Source organism: Rhinolophus hipposideros, assembly GCF_964194185.1.
Source record: "Rhinolophus hipposideros genome assembly, chromosome: 15".
NCBI classification, from domain to species: Eukaryota; Metazoa; Chordata; class Mammalia; order Chiroptera; family Rhinolophidae; genus Rhinolophus; species Rhinolophus hipposideros.
This window is the reverse complement of record NC_138061.1, coordinates 47,730,321-47,752,157: the sequence shown is the minus strand read 5'-3', so window position 1 is coordinate 47,752,157 and position 21,837 is coordinate 47,730,321. Positions and strand designations below refer to the sequence as shown.

At 47.8% G+C, this 21,837-nt stretch overlaps 1 protein-coding gene and 1 pseudogene across 6 annotated transcripts in view; one reads left to right on the top strand and one right to left on the bottom strand.

Annotated features, from left to right (window-relative positions):
* The first annotated feature begins 736 nt into the window (after positions 1–736).
* On the top strand, positions 737–1,464 carry LOC308508554 (small ribosomal subunit protein uS2-like; annotated as a pseudogene). The gene has a single exon. The product of its transcript is annotated as a small ribosomal subunit protein uS2-like (transcript).
* A 15,472-nt stretch (positions 1,465–16,936) lies between these two features.
* TSPAN15 (tetraspanin 15) overlaps positions 16,937–21,837 on the bottom strand; it is an 85,098-nt gene continuing 80,197 nt past the window's right edge. For all 5 annotated transcript variants that reach the window (XM_081074825.1, XM_081074823.1, XM_081074827.1 and 2 more), the window contains 2 exons: positions 20,606–20,722; positions 16,937–19,998 (listed from right to left, as the gene is read on the bottom strand). In XM_081074825.1, the coding sequence (XP_080930951.1) occupies positions 19,849–19,998; positions 20,606–20,722 (267 nt within the window). In that variant the 3' untranslated portion in view covers positions 16,937–19,848. The remainder of the gene's footprint in view (positions 19,999–20,605; positions 20,723–21,837) is intronic.

The following is a 21,837-nucleotide window of genomic DNA, read 5'->3' as shown; positions in this document are numbered from 1 at the left end:
ACACACACAGGGAAACATCCAGAGTCCATTTTATCTCTGCTGTTGGCTTAGTAGCTATACCTGTTCTCTTGGTGATTGCTCTAGGAATTACAATACGAGTATGCTTGCTTCACCTATCATAGTCTGCCATCAAATATTACACCATTTCAGGTATAATGCAAGAACCTTACAACAAGTACCCCTCCATGCTCCCCTCTGTCCTTTGTGCCATTGTTCTCATACATTTTCTGCATATATTATAAACCTCCAAAGGTATTAATTTTGTTTTGCTTTGTACAGTCAGTTATGTTTTTAAAACTATTTTCTCTTTACCTATATATTGATCATTTCTTGCTCTCTTCATTTTTGTGTAGATCCATTGGTGTGTGGGAAGAAGATATAAGATCTATTTATGCATAGGCGTTTCCCAGCTGGAAAGGGTTTACGTGCTTGGCAGAACAGCATGTGTGACGACCAGCATGACGGCTAGACCCCATCCTCCATGAAGGCAGGGCCAGGATCTTTCTCATCTTTATTACCCCCAGCACTGTGCACATGGCCTGACATCACATAAATATTGGTGGCCTTTCCATGATTCCTAGAGAGGGGTTCGTATCGCATTGTTCTGTGTGCCTATCATAACGGAAAGAAATCTCTCACGATGCCTGCAGCCCTTGCTGTCCTCCAATGAAGGAGGAGACGTCCTCAACTTCTTTGTTGCAGAAACTCTCTTAGGTGGCACCAACCTGACCTCCCAATGGAACGGTGCATCTACAAAAGGAAAAGTGATGCCATCTCCATCATAAATCTGAAGAGGACCTGGAAGAGCCTTCTGCTGGCAACTCATGTCATTGTCACCAATGAAAACCCTGCTGACATCAGTGTCATATCGTCCAGTGGCCTGTGCTGCATTTGGCTGCTGCCACTGGAGACACTCCTCTCACTGGTCCCTTCACTCCTGGAAGCTTCACTAATCAGATTCCGGACACTCACCAGCCTTCCGAGAGCAGCGACGTCCAGAAGATCAGTCTAATCCTTCTGGAAGGCGACTCGTCCCAGGGCTGACGACCAGCCTCTCACAGAGGCGTCCTATGTTAACCGGCCGGCCATCGCTCTGTGTAAACCAGTGTCTCCTCTGTGCCACGTGGACACTGCCATCCTACGCAACATCCATCCAGGGAGCTCACAGCAGGTCTGATGGGGTGGCTGCTGGCCCGGGAAGTCCTGCGCACGTGCGGCATCATCTCCCGTGACCGTCCACAGGAGGTCATGCCTGATCTCCACTTCTACAGAGATCCTGAAGAGATCCAATCGGAGAGCAGGCCGCTGCTGAGAAGGCTGTATGTAACCTGGGGGGACTTTCAGAGTGAATGGACTGCTCCAGCTCCTGAATGTACTGCGACTCCCCCTGAAGTCGCAGGCCGGTCTGCAGGTGCCCACATGCCTATTAGCAGTTCCCAACTGAAGACGGGAGCCCTGCCATGAAGCTTAGGCCACTGACCAAGTAGGAACAACCCTTGAGTCGTCTTAAGCTGCTCTTCCGACAGCCTCTTAAACAGCAAACGGAAATAAGGTGGATGGAAAGTAAACAGTTTCTAAAATAAATAAGTATTTGTTGGATAAACAAATGAATAAATATGAAAAGACAAGGAGGGTTTAGATGAGTGCATCAGTGCAGTGTACAGTACATAGGCAAACAGATGCGGAAGACAAAGAGCAAGGAATATGAGTTTCGGTGAGGGAGGGGCACAGAAATCTAAGCAGGGAGAGCACGATGCAATGATTTGGGGTTAAAGGGCTCTCTGATTGCAGGAGCAAGATTGGGAAGCGACACTTGGTTAAGAGTTTACTTCAATAGTCAAGTATGAAAGGTAACGAACAAGGTGCTGAGGCAGGAGAGATTTAAGGGGCAGAACGTGGTGACTGGATATTGGGGTAGTATGACAATGAGGTGTAAGGAGGTTTGGGTCAGAAAGGGGATGAGAGGTGTCAAGACAGAGGTGGATCAATGAGACCCAGGAGTTTCCACTCTGAGAGCCTGTGACAGAAAACCTCATGATGGGAAGAGACTTTGGAGAAAATATGAGCTCAGTTGACGGTCTCTTATGTTTTTGAGTTGAGACATCAGGTGGATGTGTCAGATAGGCCATGGGATTTGTCAGGGATGGAAATAAATTTGAGAGCCATGACAGAAGAGATAATATTAAAACACTGAGACGGGTTACAGATGAGAAGGCTAAGGAATGAACCGTAGGCCCATTCGATGGATGGGACCAACACTGACAAATCATACTCTTCCAGAAGGCATCTGTAGTCTAGGGACTGTATATATCAGACATGCACACAACCCTGACAAAAGAGGCCCGGGTGGGATCTATAGGAAAACAGAATGCTCAGAGAAGTAGGACAAGGCCATGGAGAGACTGGTGTCCTGGAAGCCAAGAAAGACTGGGTATAAAAAAAAAATAGGGCTTTCAACAGCGTCAGATGCCACCAGGTGAAGAACAGGGATTGGAAATGGGTAGATGACAAGGCAATAGGAGGTGCGCTCTGCCCCGACCAGCTGGGGTTTTTAAGCCAGTCCCCCAGCCTGCACGCAGGAGAAAAGGTTAAAGGAGCAGATCCCTCCGAAGTGCCGGGCACCGTGCAGAGAAAATTATTCAGAAAATGCTGCATTTTGCGTTATTGGTGAGGATTATTCTCTTTTCACCTCGAAGCTTCCCGGACCGCTTCAGCCTGTGCAGACCTCCCCCTCTGCCTTATTCCCCAAGCATCTGACTGGAGAACCCTCTGAAGACCTGGGGGTGTCCCTGGGCCTCTGGATCAGACTTGCGGCTTCTTAGTCTCCTCTCCCTCACCATTCTGAGACCATTCTGGAGGAGCAGGGGGAGCAAGAAGTCCCCAAAGCCCAAAGTGGTCCGATTGTCCAGTGGAGTGTGAGTGGGGTTTAATCTGAGCCACACCCCCTATCAAGCACTGCCTCTCCCTCAGCTTTCCCAGTTTGCCTGAATTTCCCCAGGGGTGTGGGTGGGGGCCATTGTCGTCTCATTCCTAAGTCTAAACTCTCTTGGGGCCAAAGTACCCCCAAAGCTCTCCATTGGGTAGGGAGATGCAGGCAATGTCCCCAGTTTGGAGAGGGCATTGTCAGGGGTGTCTGTACAATCCTGAATCCCCCCAATGCTACCAGGTCCCTGTCCCTCCAAAGACTCCCATTCATGTGTTCTGGGCAAGAGAGTTCAATTAGCTGGAGATGGGTGTGGGGGGGGGGGCAGGGGAGGAAGCCACAAAGGGACGCACTGTGTGGCCTCCAGGCAAGCCGGCTTTTAAAGGCTGATTTGCTCTGGCTGAGCTGCAGGAAGCAAATGCTAATTTCCTCCAGAAGGGAGTCCCATTCCCTTCCTCCCTTGTCTGAAGGAGAGGAAGAGTGGGAGACTGAATTTTCTTGTTGCCCCAGGACCGCCATCATCTCCACCTCCCCCAGGCTCCTCACACCTTCTGGCTCCACAGTGACCATCCCACAAAGCACAAAAACCTGGTCCATCCAATAATGCAGTAATTCCCCACTTTGCCTCTATTTCCCTCCAAGCAGTTGGGCAACCAAGATTCAGGGCAGCCAGGCTGAAGCCGCCATACCCACAGCCTTTTGTGGTACAGCCAGGCACAGCCTTTTGTGGTACAGCTATTTGAGTCAGTGGATATGATGGGTGTTCCTCTTAAATCCTCTGGATCCCCCTGGATTAGGCCCGGGAGAAATCTGGGTTTGTTGCAGACACTTGCTGACACCCCCTCCCCTACCACTCCCATCCCAATAGCCTTGGGTCCTTCGTTCCAAAGCCCTTGGCTGCCCAACACCTGCTGAGGTTTAACAACATTGGGTTATTTGAATTACACTTCGTTTTAGAATTTTACTTTTTCTATTTGTAGTTAGGATATATGGTGTTTCACTGAAAATAAGACCTAACCGGAAAATAAGCCCTAGCATGGTTTTTCAGGATGACATCCCCTGAACATAAGCCCTAATGCATCTTTTGGAGCAAAAATTAATATAAGACCCAGTCTTATTTTCGGGGAAATACTGTAATCCTCTTTTTAAATACTAAGTTTACAAAATATACTTTAAAGAAGAAGGTTGAGTAGTTGAGGTGAATACGGTGAAAGCTAAGAGCATGCAGTGGGTGTCTGATGACCCAAGTCTGGGAACCCTGGTCTGAAGCCAGCACTGCCCAGGGGAAACGGGCCTCTCCTATACCAACCCAGGGGCCTGGGGCTTCCCAGGAAGGCCCTCTGGCAAAGTGGAATGAATTCAAAGCCCTCAATTCCACCCTTCCTGCCTCCTGGCCTATCCTCCACACCCCCTAGTGCTAAGGGCTTTGTTCTCTCTCTCTCTCTCTCTCTCTCTCTCTCTCTCTCTCTCTCTCTCTCTCTCTCTCTCTCTCTCTCCTTTTCCTCTACCCTTTTTCCTCTACCCTTTTCCCCCTCCCTTTCTCTCCCTAGGCTGTGAGGCCCCATCCAGCCCTTTTGTAAGGTAATTGGATTTCTCCCCTTGTTAGTTTGCAATGAAAATGTCATCTATTCCGGGCTACCGCCAGGGAGGGGCCAAGCGCCCATTCAGTGAGCCGGCCCTGAGCTGTGAAGCTATTCAGGCCTCCCAGCCTCCAGCCAGGCAGCTGCCTAGGCTTCCCTGACAATGCCCACCCCCCTTTGCTTCTACCCCTACAAGCGTGCCCAGCCAGAGAGTGGCCATGTCAGGCTCGGGATTGGGGGAGCTGGATTCTGGGGCTTTAAGGTCACCACCACCCACCCCTAGTAAGTAGACGCTAAAAGAATTTGATTTTAAGAGCATTCCCTGCCCCTTGACTATGGGCACGTGGGAGTGGGTAGGCTTTCCCTCTGGGGGAAGTTCCATACATTCGAAGACTTTAGGGCACTTGTGAAGCAGACTGAGAAAGACTGCCAAGGACAGATGCTAGGAAAGAAGTGTGGATACCTTGACCTCCCTCCCTTAGGGGATTGCTGTATGGGGTGGAGCTGACCAAACCAGGAGCCATCTTGGAGCTACCCAACCTCAGCCTGAACCAGCTGCTTGCCCTCAGGGTTTCGTTTGGAAAGATGGGGGCAAAACTGTATTCAGACATCTGCCAGTCCTTCCCCAAAACCTTGTGGGAAAAATGGAAAATGAGAGGGAAAGGCAGTCATATGAATCTGTAACCTTGTAAGGCTTCCCCCAAAGGAAGAGAGATAAATCCCCCATCCCTACCCTCACTATTCAAATGTGGAAACTCAAACCCAGATTGTGTGAGTTCTTGCTCAAAATGGCACAGCTGACAAGTGGCCAAGATGGGTTTCAAACCCTTGTCTGACTCATCCCAAAGCCGGTGTATCTTAATTGCTATGCTTATGGCTTAAAAAGCAAAGACAATTTTAGATGGCATTAACATTCAAATGAGGGCCTGGAGAGTCCCACACCTGGTGCTCTGCTCACACCTCTGCTGATGGGCAAGGACTCAAATCCATTTGTCTGCAGAACGGAGGGCTCTAGGGAAACTCTTCTCCATCTGGGGACCATGAGGGGCTACACTGGGCAGCCGGAATCCAGTCCTCCAGGGCCTCAAGGAATAGAAGAGGAAGTTACCAGGAGATGGCTGAGGACTCAGCACAAGGAAGACCTTTCTGAGAAAAGATGGAGTGAGTTGCTTTATTGGGGAGCAGGGGCTGTGAGTGGAGGCCGGACTACTACTCGCTGGGATTCAAAACCACTTTACTCCAAGGTGCCATTTGGACCTCTGGAGCCTCTCACCTCACCTCCTGGTCCCCTCATCACCAGGCGACAACTGCAAGCTTCTCCATCCACTTGGAGTCTCCCTTGATTCCCCCACCTCATTTACCCTCCTACCTGCCGAAGCCTTCTTGGGTAGCCTTGCCATCATAAACTGCCCCACGGAGGAGGAGTCTGCTGGGGGAAGGGGTGGGCATTGGCTCCTCTGACACCTCAGGAACTTCCCAGCCATCATCGCTCTTCCATCTTTGCATGAAATCTTATCTTCCTTGGAGGTGCGCAGTCATAAGGCATGGAGCATTCTGATGACCCCATATTTACAAGGATGTCAGCATCTGGATCACACAGCTTCCCCCTGCCCCGAAGTCAGCCATTATTCAGGAGAACTTCAGCACCCCTGGAAAGATTCACGTGGTACCTACGTTCCTCAGTCCCAGGACGACCACCTTCAATTCACTTTGGCTGCCCACACCCTGGAGGCTGGCACCACCCGAGCCACCTCACTCTAAAGCTGTCAACTCCCGGGTCTTCCTCACTGGTGTAGACTCCTGGCCATCCAATGCTCTCCTTGAACTCAGGACACAGCCTAGTTGATTTCACCTTCTCCAAGACCCACCCCGCCCCTCCTGGTCACACTGCATCCCCTGCAAAGCCCAGACCCCAAGGTCCATCACCTAAACATCTCTACCCACTTGCCCAGATCTCTAGACCTTAAACCCACCTGTGAGAGCCCCTACCTCGAGCCAGACATGCCCTCTGGCGTGTTATGCTGTGGGTTGAATTGACCCCCCCCCCCCAAGAACTTGTATGTCGAAGTCCTGACCCTTCAGTACCTCAGAATGTGATCTTCTTTGGAAATAGGGTCTTTGCTGATGTCATTAGCTAGGATGAGGTGACACTGAGCAGGGTGGGCCCCTAATCCATATAAGTGGTGTCCTTATAAAAAGGGCAAGCACACAGGGAGAACACCATGTGAAGATGAGTCATGCTGCCACAGCCAGAAACTACCAGAAGCTAGAAGAGAAGACCAGCACGGATCCTCCCCTAACACTTCAGAGGGAACGTGGCCCTGGCAATACCTGGATACCAGACTTGTAGCCTCCAGGACATTGAGACAGAAAACTTGTGCTGTTCTAAGACACCATAATCGGTACTTAGTGACAATAGCCCAGACAAACAGATACATTTCCTACTGGGTTCCCCTGCCTCCGGCCTTGCTCCCTTCAATCCATCTTCTCACAGCTGCCAGAGGAATGGGCATTAACAAAGTCCTGACCATCTCCCTCCTGTTTACAAACTCTTCGGTGGTTCCCATGACCATCAAGTCCACTTTCCAAAGCACGAGCCAGCCCTGCGTACTGCTCCAGCCCATCCACTGGTGGCCCCTTCTGACATCCTGTGTCCCAGCCCCTAGCAAAGTCCTGCGTGTGCTATGGTGACTTTCACATGTCACGCCTGCAGGGCTGAGTGCTCCTCCCCTGCTGTCACCTCATTTGTTCTCCTGAAAGACGCCTGCTTTTTGGTCTAGTGCCCCTCCTTATGAAACTTCCCGAGACTTCTCTTTCTGGGCCCCACTACAGGACATCTGTGCCTTTCCTCAATTGATTTTACCTTTCTCGGTGTCTCAGGTTCCTCATCTGTTTTCCCAAACTTTTAGAAGGAGGCATGGTTCAACATATATTTTATTATATAACTCTCTCTTCTGTTGTTTTTAGATAGTGGTAAAAATCTGGTGTCTTGCTTGTTCAGATTTCCTAGATGTTTCCCTCAGCCCTCTTCTATCTGGAACAGCTCTTTACTTCATCTCTATTGTTCCTGTCCTGAACAATTTTTATGCCACTCCAAGCCTAAATTTATCATGTCTAGTAATATTCCTAGCATTCCTGTGTTAGAATTGTTGATAGGGACCACTGTGGAATTCATCAGTATTATTTTTAGCAGTTATCGATAGAATTGTATGATCTTTGTCTTTTCTATTACTCTTCACTTATGTTGATAGATGTCCTGATTTTTAACCTTGCATACTCAGAATTTTTGTACATATATTCTTAAGTGAAATTGGTCCATAGTGTTGTGTTTTTTTTTGGTACCATACTCATCAAGTTTTGTTGTAACGTGGATTGGTGGGGCTTTCGATCTTTCTCAATAATCTGGAACAGTTTGAACAGGAAGTTTTGGTTCTTTAACATTTGGTTAGAGTTCAACATTTCTTCTCCCTCCTGGGCCCACACTGTATACATTTCTCAGCCCCACCTATTAAACATGTGACTGAGTTCTGGCTAATGAAATGGGACAAAACAGTCCCCTTCTAGTCCTGGGCCATAAAACCTCCAATTTTCCATCTTCCCTGCTCTTTCCTTTTTTTTTTTTTTTTTTTTTTTTTTTTTTGCAACGACCTTGGAAGCTATCTGTTGAAGATGGTGGCGACACAGGACGGAAGGAACATGGATTCTTGCATCACCATTGAGAGGCAGCCACACACCAATGAGGAAAACCTATTTTGGTCTCTAAGCACTTAAAAAATAAACTTCTATTGTGTTAAGCTCTGGAGATTCCAGGAGGAAAGTTACAGTAGCTGGCACTGACGTATTAATACTGCAATCAGCTGTAAAACTATCTAGACATGTCTCATTGCCAAGTCATAGATTTTTAACAGCTTTGTTGAGATATAATTCACATGTCACACAAGTCACCCATTTAAAGTACACAACTCAAAGGTTTTTAGTATACTAAAAGGTACGGAAACGTACCACCATCACCACAGTCAATATAAAACATTTTCAGCGGTTCAAAAAGAAACCCATACCATTTAGCCATCACTCCCCAAACTCCTGTACCCCCATCCTAACCCCACGCAGCCACTGATCTGCTTGAGGCTTCTGTGGTGCTTGTCTTTGTATGTTCTCAGTAAAGCTCTGTCCTTATCCTTTTCCTTTACATCCTGGGAATGTTTCTCCATCGGCTCCTTTGTACCTTTCACTTGGTTTTTATACGTTCAGATCTACTATTTATTGCATCGAATGCAAATTGTAACTCACTACTGCATTTTTTGATTACCACTGTCTCTTACTGCGAATTGCTCTTATTTAATAGAAGCAGTATTCTCTTATACCTCAATAGAGCCTGAAGTACAAATATTCTAAAGTTGCAAGTAAAATCTACTGCTGAGGAAGGTTATACTCTGTCATATATTCATTCAACAAACATTTACTGAGCATCTACCATGTGTCTTGTGAGGTGCTAGAACTACAGGGACGTAGAATGCAGCCTTTGCCCTCTGTTCCTTCTTTTCCCTTTGCTGCATCTGTTTCCATAGGCCCATTTTTTTCCCTCCTAGTGACTGCTCCTCTAATGAAGAGTTCTTTCTATGGGCCTTTGTTGGATGCGGGGATCACCCCGGCTCCCTTCAGATCCTGGTGGAATCTTCCTTGGGTGGGAGATATTGGGGTATGAGGTGCTCAGCCAGGCCCTGGCCAATCGTCTCCACATGCTGCTACCTTCTAGGTGGGACACCTGTTCTAGTCCTGGCAACATGGGCCGGGAGCCTCTGAGTGGCTCTTCTCACTGGAGTTGGTTTCTGAGGCCCACTCGTGCTGCCCACGGGGCCCACATGGTTCTGAGGGGACCTCAGCTGCCTTGCTCCAGAGGCTCCCCAGCGTGGCCCAAATCAGCATCAGGACAGCTAAGGCCAGTCATGAAAACCCCGTCCAGGAGGCTGAGCACCACCAGCCCCACGCCACTAGTGACTTAGTCTGGGTCCTGGCTAGAAATTGCTGCAAGATTTGCCTCCAGCACCGGCTTAGTTTCTTAAGTGGATGTGGATATTTTTCTATTTGCAGCGATTTCACTAGGTTTTCCTTGGATATTGGAAGGAGGAGGGGCAGCTATGACAGGTTTACTTTGGCGACAGAAGGAAAGGAAACAGGAGTACAGGGAGAGAGGAGGCAGTACAGCCAGGGACAGGGTAACAGATGGCATTATAAGGCATCCTTACATCTGGCATGGCCACCCCTTGAGCCATCATTCCTGGAAACCCTCAGATGCTACCTCTAGAGAGGGAGAGAGAGGCCCAGAAAGGGACAAACTTTTGACCAGGCTGACAGCGTGTAAGGTAGTGCGTCATCTCAAGACTTGCCTTCCAATGTTTAGAGGGGTGGGGTACAAGGAGCCCAGCCATTCCCAGGGGTCACATATCAGGCCACTTCATTCCGTCAGTCAGCAACTGTGGGGACAGAGCCCCAGAAAGCAGTTTCCAGGCTCTCGGCCTCACATAGAAAGGTGCTGGCTCAGGTAGTAATGGCTATCAACTGGGATTGCATGGCCATCAGCTGTGGCTAGTTGGCCGTCAGCTGTAACCCATAAGCCATTGGCCACTAATATAACTGCTGTGGCTACGCTAGCAGAAGGAATGGGGGCTAGCAAGAGCGGATTGCAGAGAGGCGGATGCCGTCGGTGAGAATATAGTGATATGACTCCCCTACTTATGGCTCCGTGGGTGTTCCTTTTTGGCCTCACCGTGTCCTGCGTTCTTATGTGGGGAGTGGGAGCTGAGACCCCGCAGGCCGCCCCGCACGACAAATGGCGCAGCGAGCAGGGTCCCCTGCGTGACAGCACCTGTTCATTGAGCACCCACCATGTACCAGACATGGCGATTTAAGCACTTGGGGAGACGGCAATGCAGGAAGCAGAACTTGTCTGTGGGGGAGACTCATAGCAGCAAAACCAATCAGTAGATAGATAACATATTCCATGACCACTGTATTATGACTGTTGCTTGTTAGTGTGGACTCCCCAATGTGAGGGGCCAGGGCTTGGGTGCTGAGTCCTCATTGAACACTTGACATGTGTGGTCTCATGTCATCCACAGTGACCCACCAGGCCAGGTGGGGGCGATTATCCATCTTTCACAAAGGAAGAGACTGTCCTCCAGAACCCAGGTGTCCGCACTGCTTGTTCTGGCATTAAAATCCTGCCACCCGCCCCAGCCTCATCCTAGCCCCTTCTGTGGCTCTCTAACAGCCGGGACTCCCTCTGGTGGTTGGATCATGCCCAGGGCGAGGCTGTGCTGGCTGAGCCGGGGAGGGGGTTTCACCTGGGGTCCTGTTTGGTATGGGGAAAGGAGGAGGCACAGAACCAACAGGTAATTCTGATCAGATGCAGGTGGAGGGCTTCAAATCCTGGTCCTTTCCTTTATCCCACTTCACTGGCCTCTCTTAAGCCCCAGTGTTCTTGCCTGCAAAATGGGAGTATTAGAACACCTGCCTCATTGCTGTGACAAATACCATGTTTCCCCGAAAATAAGACCGGGTCTTATATTATTTTTTGCTCCAAAAGACGCATGAGAGATTTTATGTTCAGGGGACATCATCCTGAAAAATCTGCTAGGGCTTATTTTCCGGTTAGGTCTTATTTTCGGGGAAACACGGTATGATGTGCTAAGCAGGGAACCCCCCCCCCCACACACACACGCACAAACACACATAGTGACCTAATGATAGTCAATAATACTAACCTATTACTATTGTTAATACACGGTTTCCTAGTCTACAAAACAGGGATGGAAAAACCTCATCTATGCCAACTTCTTAGAATGGTCATTCATTTAACGATTATTTATTGAGCAACTACTACATGCAAGTACGTATAGTATTTTAGACTCCCTCACCTTGTGGCCAGCTCCTTTAGGGTAGGGGATGGGAGGCACATTCTAGCTGTGCCACAGCAGCCTGAACTCTGAGCCATGGAGAGGATGGAGTTTGAGTGCAGGGCTCCAAGCAGTGGGCTGGCAGCGCCATCTAGTGGCGACAGACAGCCATGGCAGAAGACCTGTGCCTTGTGGCTTCCTGGGCTCTCAGCACTGAAAACCCAGGCTTGCTCCAAGGACTCACAGACTATGGAGAGCCAGGACCCCTTGCTAGAGCTAAAAGTCCCATAATGTTTCTGGGCGCTTCCTATGCCCCAGAAGGATGGTAGGCAGGGCCGGGGCTGGAGCCAGGCTCTGGGGTTCCTGGCAGAGCACCTTGGCATACAACTTACTAAACTAGTCTGGCCTCAGTTTCCCTCATCTGCAAAATGGATGGATGATCATAAAATAAGACCCTCCACACAGAGAATTGAAGTGAGACTCAGAAGACGGGGATGGGGGAAATGTGGAAGAGTTGAGAGCTGGATCTTTCTGGTGAGATGATAGGTAGAACCGTGGGAGCTAAGAATGAACTGGGTAAGTTCAGGGGCCTGCTGACTGGAGCGAGGGTTCAGGGATGAGGCCAGAGTGGCAGATAGGACCTCAAATGCCAGGCGTGTTCAAGTCCTGGCTGTCCCACTTCCTAGGCGGGGTCCCTAGGCACGTCCTTAACCCTTTTGATCCCCATTTCCTTTTGCCTTACATAGTTATTATGGACCCTTATGGATGGAAAGAGATGAGCACAGAGCTGATCTACAATAAGCATGAGAAAGGGGCAGTTGTTACTTGATTGACTCTGTGGGCCGGTGGAGAGAAGGGGATGTGGGCCCAAAGAAGGGGGTGTCCTCTCAGAGATCAGGAGGCTGGAGTCCATGTGCATCCCAAGGTCCCAGCATGGCCACAGCACCTCCTAATATTCGGGCCATGAGCGTTGGCCCATCCAGTCCCCTGGGTTGTCTGGGACAAAGGCTATGTATTGGCCTGGCTGTCAGAGCTGTTGGGGGTTATTTCCCCATGGATAGTATCTCCCCAGCTCATTCTCATTCCTTCTTTTCCCTCGTTCAACAACTCTGATCTGTTACTGTGTCAGGCACTGGGTAGGAGCTGGGAATACAGTGGGGACTAGACACCGCCATGCTCCATTCCAAATCCTCGTGGCCCCGCACTGTATTCCATCCAAGGCCGCAGCAGGTGTGCAGGGGCAATGCCTTGTCTCCAGGCTGCCCTGGGGCTCCTCTGAGGCCAGGGTTTGAAATGCCTGCTTGGTACTCATGCAGGTGCAACCCAAAGTGCAGGGGAGCTCGTGCCTGTGGGGCCACTCTTGACTCATGGGAGTTGATGGAAAACTGTTTCCCCTCTTTCATGCCCTGGGTGGGGAGTTCCTTCACAAGCTTCATCATTGGGGTCCTGGGGGAGTTAGCAACCCCACTGTGATGGCTGATGCAATAATGCATTCTGAGAGTAGCTTTCTCTTCTCCCTTGTTTCTTTTCCCCTTGTTCCTCACTCCTGCTCCCTGGGACACCTTCCCAGACAAATTATCCATATGAAGCATGTGTCTCTAGATCAGCTTTCAGGAGAACCCTAAGCTAAGTGATGAACAAAATACACAAAAATTCCCACCTTCATGGAGCTTTCACTCCAATAGTAGACACAGAAAATAAACAAGGTAAATAAGTAAACTATATAGCAGTTACATAGTGATAAGTGCTAAGAGGAAAAATGAAGCTGGGAAAGGAGACAGTGAATTAATTAAGGAGTCTGCAGTTTTATCAAGGGTGGCCAAGGACAGTCTCACCAAGGAGGGGACATTTGACCAGATAAAGGTGAGAGCCAGCCATGCTGAGTTCTGAGGGCTGAGCACTTCAGGCAGAGGAAACAACACACAAAGGCCAGGCGCTTTCAAGGAACAGGAGTCTGACTCTTCGGCCTAAGCAAGGAAGGCTGGGGTGGTCGTTCCCTGAGATGTGGGAGACAGCTGCAGGGACAGCCTTGGGGGGGAATATGAGGAGTCAGGATTGGATATTTTAGGTGTGAGTCTATTGCTACCAGACATTCAAGAGGAGATGTTGAGTAGTCAGTGGATATAGGAGTCCAAGGGAGAAAGGTCATTTGGGGAGTTTTTAAAACCACGAGGCTGGGAGATCTCCATGGGAGTGAGAAAAAAGACAGATGAGGCCTTCGGATACTAAGAAAATGGGGGGAAAGAAAGGATAAGGGGTGAGACTGAGAAGGGGTGATCACAGAAGTAAGAGAAACACCAGGCAAGGTTGCTGTCTCAGAAGACAAACAAGAAAGCATTTCAAGGAGGAGAGGGTAATCAGCTGACCAAGAGCTGTGACAAGTCAAGGAGATAAGGAGAGCATTGGATTTAGCCATGAGGAGGTCATTGGTGATATTTATAAGAGCAATTCAGGTGGCAGAGTGGGGACAAGAGCCTAATTAGGGAGGTTTGAGAGTGAATGAGAGGAGAGAAATCAGAGACAATATGTACACTCAGAGTGATTGCTGTGAAAGAAAGGAGAAAAATAGGGCAGTGGCTGGAGGGGTAGTAAGATCAAAAGAGGTTTGCTTATTTGTTTGTTTTCAGAAAGGAATAGGAATAGCTCATTTATATATGCATGAGAATGATCCAGGTAGTTCTTTGAGAAGATCAGTAAAATTGATAAACCCCTGGCCAAACTAATGGAAAAGAGAAAATTCAAATTGCAAATATCAAGAATAAAAAAATGAGAGCTGGCACAGTGACTCAGGCGGTTGGAGCTCCGTGCTCCTAACACTTGAAGGTTGCTGGTTCGATCCCCACATGGGCCAGTGAGAATCCTGCATGGGATGGTGGGCTGTGGCCCCTGCAACTAACAACGGCAACTGGACCTGGAGCTGAGCTACACCCTCCACAGCTAAGATTGAAAGGACAACAACTTGACTTGGAAAAAGCCCTGGAAATATACACTGTTCCCCAATAAAGTCTTGTTCCCCTTCCCCAATAAAATCTTTAAAAAAAAAGAATAAAAAGATGTAACCACTACAGATCGTATAGATATTTTAAAAGATAATAAGGGAATGATATGAACAACTTTATGTCACTAAATTTGACATCTTAGGTGAAATGAACAAATTCCTTGGAGGACTAAACTACCAAAGCTCTCAAGAAGAAATAAACAACCTAAATAGCCTTACATCTATTAAAGAAATTGGGTTTATAGTTTAACATCTTCGTACAAAGAAAGCTCCAGGCCCAATTAGCTTCACAGGTGAATCTCGTCAAACTTTTAAAGCAATAATACCAGCTCTATACAAACTTGTAGAAAATTGAAAAGGAAGGAATAATTCCCATCTAATTGTACAAAGCCACTATTCCTCTGATACCTAAACCGGACAAAGACATTACAAAACTACAGTCCAATGTCCCTCCTGAACATAGGTGCAAACATTCTAAATAAAATTTTAGCAAATCCAACCCAACAATACTATTAATCCAGGGATACAAAGTTGATTTAACATTTGAAAATCAGTCAATGTAATTCACCATATTAACACATTTTAAAAGATGCAGAAAAAGCATTTGACAAAAGCCAACATCCATTCTTGATGAAAATTCTTAGTAAACTAGAAATATAAGAGAACTTCCTCAACCAATGAAAAACCTACATCTAACAAAGTTAATAATGAAACCCTGAATGCTTTCCCTCTAAGGTCAGGAATAAGACAAGGATATTCACTCTCACACTTTCCATTCAGCATTGAATGAAAGAGAATAGAGAATCCAGAAATAAACCCACACATACATGGACAATTGATTTTCAACAAAGGTGCAAAGGCAATTCAGAGGAGGGACATAATCTTCCAACAAATGGTGCTAGCACAATTGGCTATCCATATACAAAATAAATGAATTTCAATTAATATATTGCATCATATATAAAAACTAACTCAAAATGGTCCATTGACCCAAATGCAATCATTTTACATAACTACAAAAACTTCTAAAGGAAAATATATATGTCACCTTTGTGACCTTGGGTTAGGCAAAGATTTCTTAGCTATGAAAAGACAAGCCAGAGACTGGGAGAAAATATTTGCAAATTGTATATCTGATAAAATATTCGTATAAAGAATATATATAGAAGTTTCAAAACTCAATAATAAGAAAACAAATAATACAATTTTTTGAAAGATTTAAACAAATGCTTCACCAAAGAAATTACGTGGATAGCAAATAGGCCCATGAAAAGATGCTTAACGTAATTAATTATTAAGGAAATGCAAAGTAAAACCACAATGAGATATCACCGTACACCACTAGAATGACTAAAATTTAAAAGACCAACCATATCAAATACTGGCAAGGATGTAGAGGCCTGATACCCCACACTGCCCATGGGGAGAGAAAATCATGCAACCATTTTGGAAAATGCTTTGGCAGTTCCTTAAAATGTTAGACACGCACTTACCATATGATCCGGCTCTTCCACTCCAAGATATTTACCCAAGAGAAGTGAAAGTACAGTTGAGCCTTGAACAACATGGGTTTGAACTGCATGGGTCCACTTACAAGCCAATTTTTTTCTCAGTAAATACAGTCAGTCCTTAGTATCCAAGGGTTTCGATTCCGCAGATTCAACCAATTGCGAGGTGAAAACAGTATTTTTGCATTCCCAACCGCACATTCCCAGCCGCAGATCAAAGATACTGCTTTGGATTCTCGGTTGATTGAATCTCAAGATGCTAAGGGCCACCTGTCCTTAAGTTTTGGGTGAGTCAAAAATGATTCTAGGTGGGCAGCCGGATGTCTCAGTTGGTTAGAGAGCGAGCTCTTAACACCAAGGTCACTGGTCACATGGACCAGTAAGAAGCAATGGCTTGAGCTTGGAGCTGAGCCGCTGGTGAGTGGCCGGTGTGTGCTCAGTGGTTAGAGCGTGGTGCTCATAACACTCAAGGTCACTGGTTCGAGTCCCACATGGGCCAATGAGCTGCGCCCTCCACAACTAGATTGAAAACAACGATTTGACTTGGAGCTCAAGCTGGCCCCCCACAACTGGATTTAAAGAAAAACGACGTGACATAGTGACAGGAAGCTGATGGGTCCTGGAAGAACACACTGTTCCCCAATATTTCCCAATTAAAAAAAATTATTCTGGGATTTTCTTTTATTTTTTTTCAGTTGACATTCAATATTATTTTATAGTAGTTTCAGGTGTACAGCATAGTGGTTAGACACTTGTATAATTTATGCAGTGACTCCCTGCAATTAGTCTAGTACCCCCCTGGCACTAGACATAATTGTTGTATTCTGGGATTTTCGACTGCAATGGAGGGATTGGCATCCCTAACCCCTGTGTTGGTCAAGGGTCAACAGTATAGGTCTATTTTTTTCATGTTTTTTAAATCAAAAATGACTGTGAAATAATAATAATAATCTCATTGATTAAGCATGAACAGATTATGGAGGACCACAGAGTCAGTGGAAATAGTTATGTCTATTAAAGACATGTACACAAATGTTCACAGCAGCTTTATTGGTAATAACAATAACAAATAAAAACAATACAAATGTCCATCAATAGATGAATGGATAAATAAGCTATAGTACATCCATACAATGAAATACTACTCAGAAATAAAAAGAAATGGACTACTGCTACATGCTACAAAATGAATCTTAAGATACTTAAGTGAAAGAAGCCAGACAAAAAGCAGAGCCTATACTGTGTGAGACCACTTATATAAAATTTTAGGAAATACAAAGTAATTTAAAAAGACAGAAAGCAGATCCATGGTTGCCTCAGAACGGGGAGGCCTACAAAGAAGGAATTACTAAGGACAAGAGGAACATTTTTACGGTGATGGATATGTTCATTATCTTGATTGCGGTGATGGTTTCATTAATGATATATTTGTCACTCTAAACGTGTGCAGTTTATATTGAGTATACTAGTTTATGTTAAAAAATAAGTTTGGAGAATATTGTATTTGGGATTTTTATATGAAGCCAGTCTTCCTTAATGCATTTGATTGTTTTTTTCTTATAACGACATAACAACAAACAGGTCCAAAATCAAAGCCCACAAATCTCCTCTAGTTTCACAAATGCTGTGGGAATCACTGATACCGTCATTTCCTATGTGTGCCATGGTGTAGCATGAGGGCTAGTTTTGAGAGTCATTCTTCCATCCTTGTGCGTCAAGATGATGTCATTGGCTTTTAAGCACAAATGGGTGCAATAGGAGCGGCACCCCAACCACAGGACTAAAACCGTCCTCTCGATGTGCTCCGTTTCCTTTCTGGAGAGGTTAGTGAATGAGGTTTGGACACAAAGAAAAGTGAATGCTGGCGCTCAGCCATATGACAGCACCGACCCCTGAGCCCTAGTCCACCTAAACAGCAGTGTGAGAGGTAGAAGGGGACAAGGTGACCCGAGGTTTCCAGGTTCCAGGGTAACGTGACTTTGGATAAGTAGACTCAGTGCAGTCCCAAGCCCCCTCAGTGCCTCTGTATCCTGCTCCCATCTGAACAGAGTGCCTCCTCAGACCAGAGTCAGACAGCCAGGAGGCCATTAGCCAGACACAGAGTTTGACCCTTGTATCCAGCGGTCAAAATGGGGACCAGGCAGAGGCTCCAGTGGCCACCCCACAAAGACAGCTGCAAGAGGGGCTGCAGCTGTCCCTGGTTTTGCACGCCTAGTACCATGCGTCCACATGAAGCAACAGAGGTGACATAGCAGAGGGGCTGAGTGCCCCAGGAGAGTCTACCCGAGTTCACATCATGGCTTTGTCAGGTACCAGCCATGTGTCTTGGGCAAGTCACTTAACTGCTCTGTGCCTCAATTTCTCTATCAATAAAATGAAGATATGAATTACCACATACAGTTAGGAGGGTTAAAGGAATTAATACCTGTAAGATGTTTAGACAAGTACAAGTTTAGACACAAAGTATGCTCGCTGATGTGTTTGCTATTGTTGCATTATTCTATCCTTTTGAAAATCCTGCTCTTTCTAACACATCAGACAACTCCGGCTTGCAAACACGGCAGACCAAGCATCTGAGCACATAACTCCTGAGTGTGATGGGTATTTCCCTCAACACCCTTAGATTAAGTTCTTCAGGTTTGGGGCTCTTGCTGTTTGATTTCTAATGCCATGGCTACTAAGAACCTCATAGAAAATCAAGAACTCAAGTCTTGGGGCAGGAAACTTTGGGTGGACTGATGCATGCAGGTCCTGCTGTCTCCAGCAGGGGGCAATCAGCACCAAGTTTTGCTTGGCATTACGTACTGTCCACCTGGGAACAACAAGCTGCTTAGTGTAGGAGGGAGGGTGGCTCTGGTTCTAAAGCCTGGGGGAATTTGTGGGCACTGCTCCTTCTCAGACCTCTGACTTTCCTACTTCCCCTCTGTAACATAGATGTTGTCATCTCTGCCTCCTACCCTGAGGTTTCCCACAGCGAATTCCTAGCAGGAAGGGCAGGCTCCAGGCCCAGCCCCCAAGCACAGCTGGGAAAATCCACTTCCTTAAGTAGCAACACCAAAGAATAGGAGAGGCGATTCCAAACCGGGAGCAGGCAGCCTTGGGCCAGCTGCAGATCCTTCTCGGTCTCTCAGAGTCCCAAACTGTTCCAAATCTTTGTCCCAGGGTGGACTCCTTGAATCCTGCACCACCAAGGGGCTGACAAACCCATGTTCAGGGCTTCTGCACCCCCGCCCCCAAAGAGCACAAAGAAAAGACAAAAAACAAAAAATCAAGTCTTTATTGTTTGATTCATAAACTGGTTTGGAGGGGCAAGAGTGGAGAGCATGGAGAAACACCCAGCTTTGATTAGTCAGAAATTCCTGTTAACTGTGTACAAAATGAATGTTACAAAATCACGTAAAAAAACAAACAAACCCAGGGTCAGCAAAACAGCAGCCCTTGGGGAGGGCTCAAGGCACCTGGAGGCCGGGAAATGGGCCCCCCCCACACCTGGGGCATGGCTGAGGGACTGGGCCCCCAGGGGCTGCACCCCTCCCCTCCTTCACCATGAGGCACACATGTTCTCGTCTCTCTACAAATCATGATAAAACTGCCCACAGAGGGGCATGAACACCAGAAGCCAAGGCACTGCCAAAAACAAAGCGGCCCTGAGCTGAGTGCTAAGTTGGCCGTCCCCGGTGGCAGCCCAGGCCTGGGGAAGGGCTGCCCTTGTTCCCCACGCCCCGCAGTGTGGGCACACACCGCCCCAGAGCTGGGGAGGGCCTCAGGCTCTGCCCTCCAGGGAGGCAGTGGCCGTGGGAGGCCTGAGCCAGCCACCGGAGTAAACACAGCCTGCACTTTGGTCAGTGTTGAGTGTGGGGAGAGGAGCCACGGTCATGTCCAACCCACATGACATGGTGCTATCCTGATGCGGTCCTGCGGGAGCTGCTGCCTCAGGTCGGTCCTAACTGGGGTAGCACATGCAACATCCCGTGCCTGCTGCTTCCACGCTGGCCTTGGCACCAGACGTCAGGAGCCCGTCGGTGACAGAGAACTCCGAGATGATATCCTCCACCCGGGTGATATACAGGAACGTCAGCAGCACCCCCAGGAACTGAGGAGAAGGCGCAGGGTGGGTGAGCCTGCTAGGGATATGGGCAGCCCTCTCTGGCAGTCCCTAGTTCCCGGAGACCCAGCCAGCCAGTTAGGAGTGCTCATGGCACCGGTGACCTGGAGCACCGGCTTCTCCCTAGCACCCTCACTGCCCAAGCAGCCCTAGCCTGGGCCCTCCTCAGCCCTCCCAGGAAATCCCTGAGACCCTCCCTGTGCCCCATCAGCAGAGGCGTCTCCATTCTGGGATTCCTGTCTCCACCCCAGCTATGCCACTCACCATCTGTGAGGTCTTAGGCAAGTCACTTAACTTTGCCGAGCCTCTCAGTACCCTCTTCTGTGAAATGGGCATGATAATAGCACCTATCTCACAGAACTGAAGGAGGCAGTGCTTGTGAAGCACTCAGAAGAGCTTTCCAAGCAATGATACAGCCACTCACCCTCCCCTTGCAGCCCTCCAGCCCTCCCAGGGTGAGCCCAGATTGCTGGCACCAGAGCCTTCTTCACCCTGCCCCTTTGGACCTCCTCTGCACCCTGTGATCACCAGCCACACTATTTGAACCCACAGCCCACCCACCACCCCTCCCTGAGAGGAGCGGGGCCCAGCCCACCTGGGGGAGCAGGATGCCCAGCAGGAGGCCCGCCATGATGGTATAGTTGTCCATGAACCAGATGAGCACGGCGTTGGTGCAGCCCCGCACGTAGATGTCATTCTGAACGCTGAAGCGCTGCACACAAGGAGGCCGGCTGAGTACCTGCCTCGCAGGGCCCCAGTCCCAACTCCACCACACATTTGAGCTCCCTTAACCTCTCTGGACCGCAGTTTCTCACAGGCAACGTGAGAAGGTGATTCTAGGCCACTGGGTCTCAATGGGCAGTACTGTTCCCTAAAGAGTACTGGGAACGCTGTAGTGACACTTCTAGTTGTCACAGTGATTGGGGTTGGGAACTGAGAGATTTCAGAGCTAAGGGCAATCCTACTTCCCCGACGGTTTCTCTGCCTGCCTGCCTCTTAGATGTCGTCCAGGCATTTATGTGGGTGAAAACCTATCCATAGTTATCTAAAAGCCTAACTCCAGGCACATATAAAAAACCAAAGTGTGTTCTGTGTGGTTTTACTACCCACTGAATTTTGCAGAAAAACTACCATGTAAATTAAGAAATCATTATACTTTATTCTGTGCAGAACTTTATCAAGAATTGGTCACCATTTTTAAAAAACCATGTCAACTGCAAAAATAACGCCCATGGTATGTAAGTTGTCAACATAACACCCCTCAAAGTAGCAGCTGCAAGCAGCTGACTGAATGCACTGTCTTCGGCTGTATCTGTTTAGTTACCTGAGCATTTACGTGTTGAAATACATTATATGGTTGTAAATTGTTTTGTTTTTCTTTTCATCTCAGTTAGATCATTGTTATTTGTTTTGAAATTGTGTACGTAGGAGGGTTAAATTATCTGTTAATTTTCATTACGGGATAATAAGTAGGGCATTTCCAAGTGTTTACTACAAAACTGGCCATTGGGTCTGATGGCTGGAGAACCACTGTTGGTCTATGGCCCTCCAACTTAAATGTGTCAGAATCAGCTGCTGGGCCTCACCCAAAGAATGTGCATTTCTGACAAGTTCCTGAAGGGGTACTGCTGCTGCTGGTCTGGGACTCACTACTCAGAGGTATCTCAAGTCAGCCTAATTTTTAGCGCCCTTCTCAGCACCACCCCAGCTTCTCTCCTAGTCCAGGGGAGTTGCCCAGGAAGCTGACCCGGGGAGGAGCCCGCAGAGGGCTCTCTGTCCTCCAGGGACTCCTGGGTCCCCGGCTGAGGCAGCCAGTGTGAGCAGAGG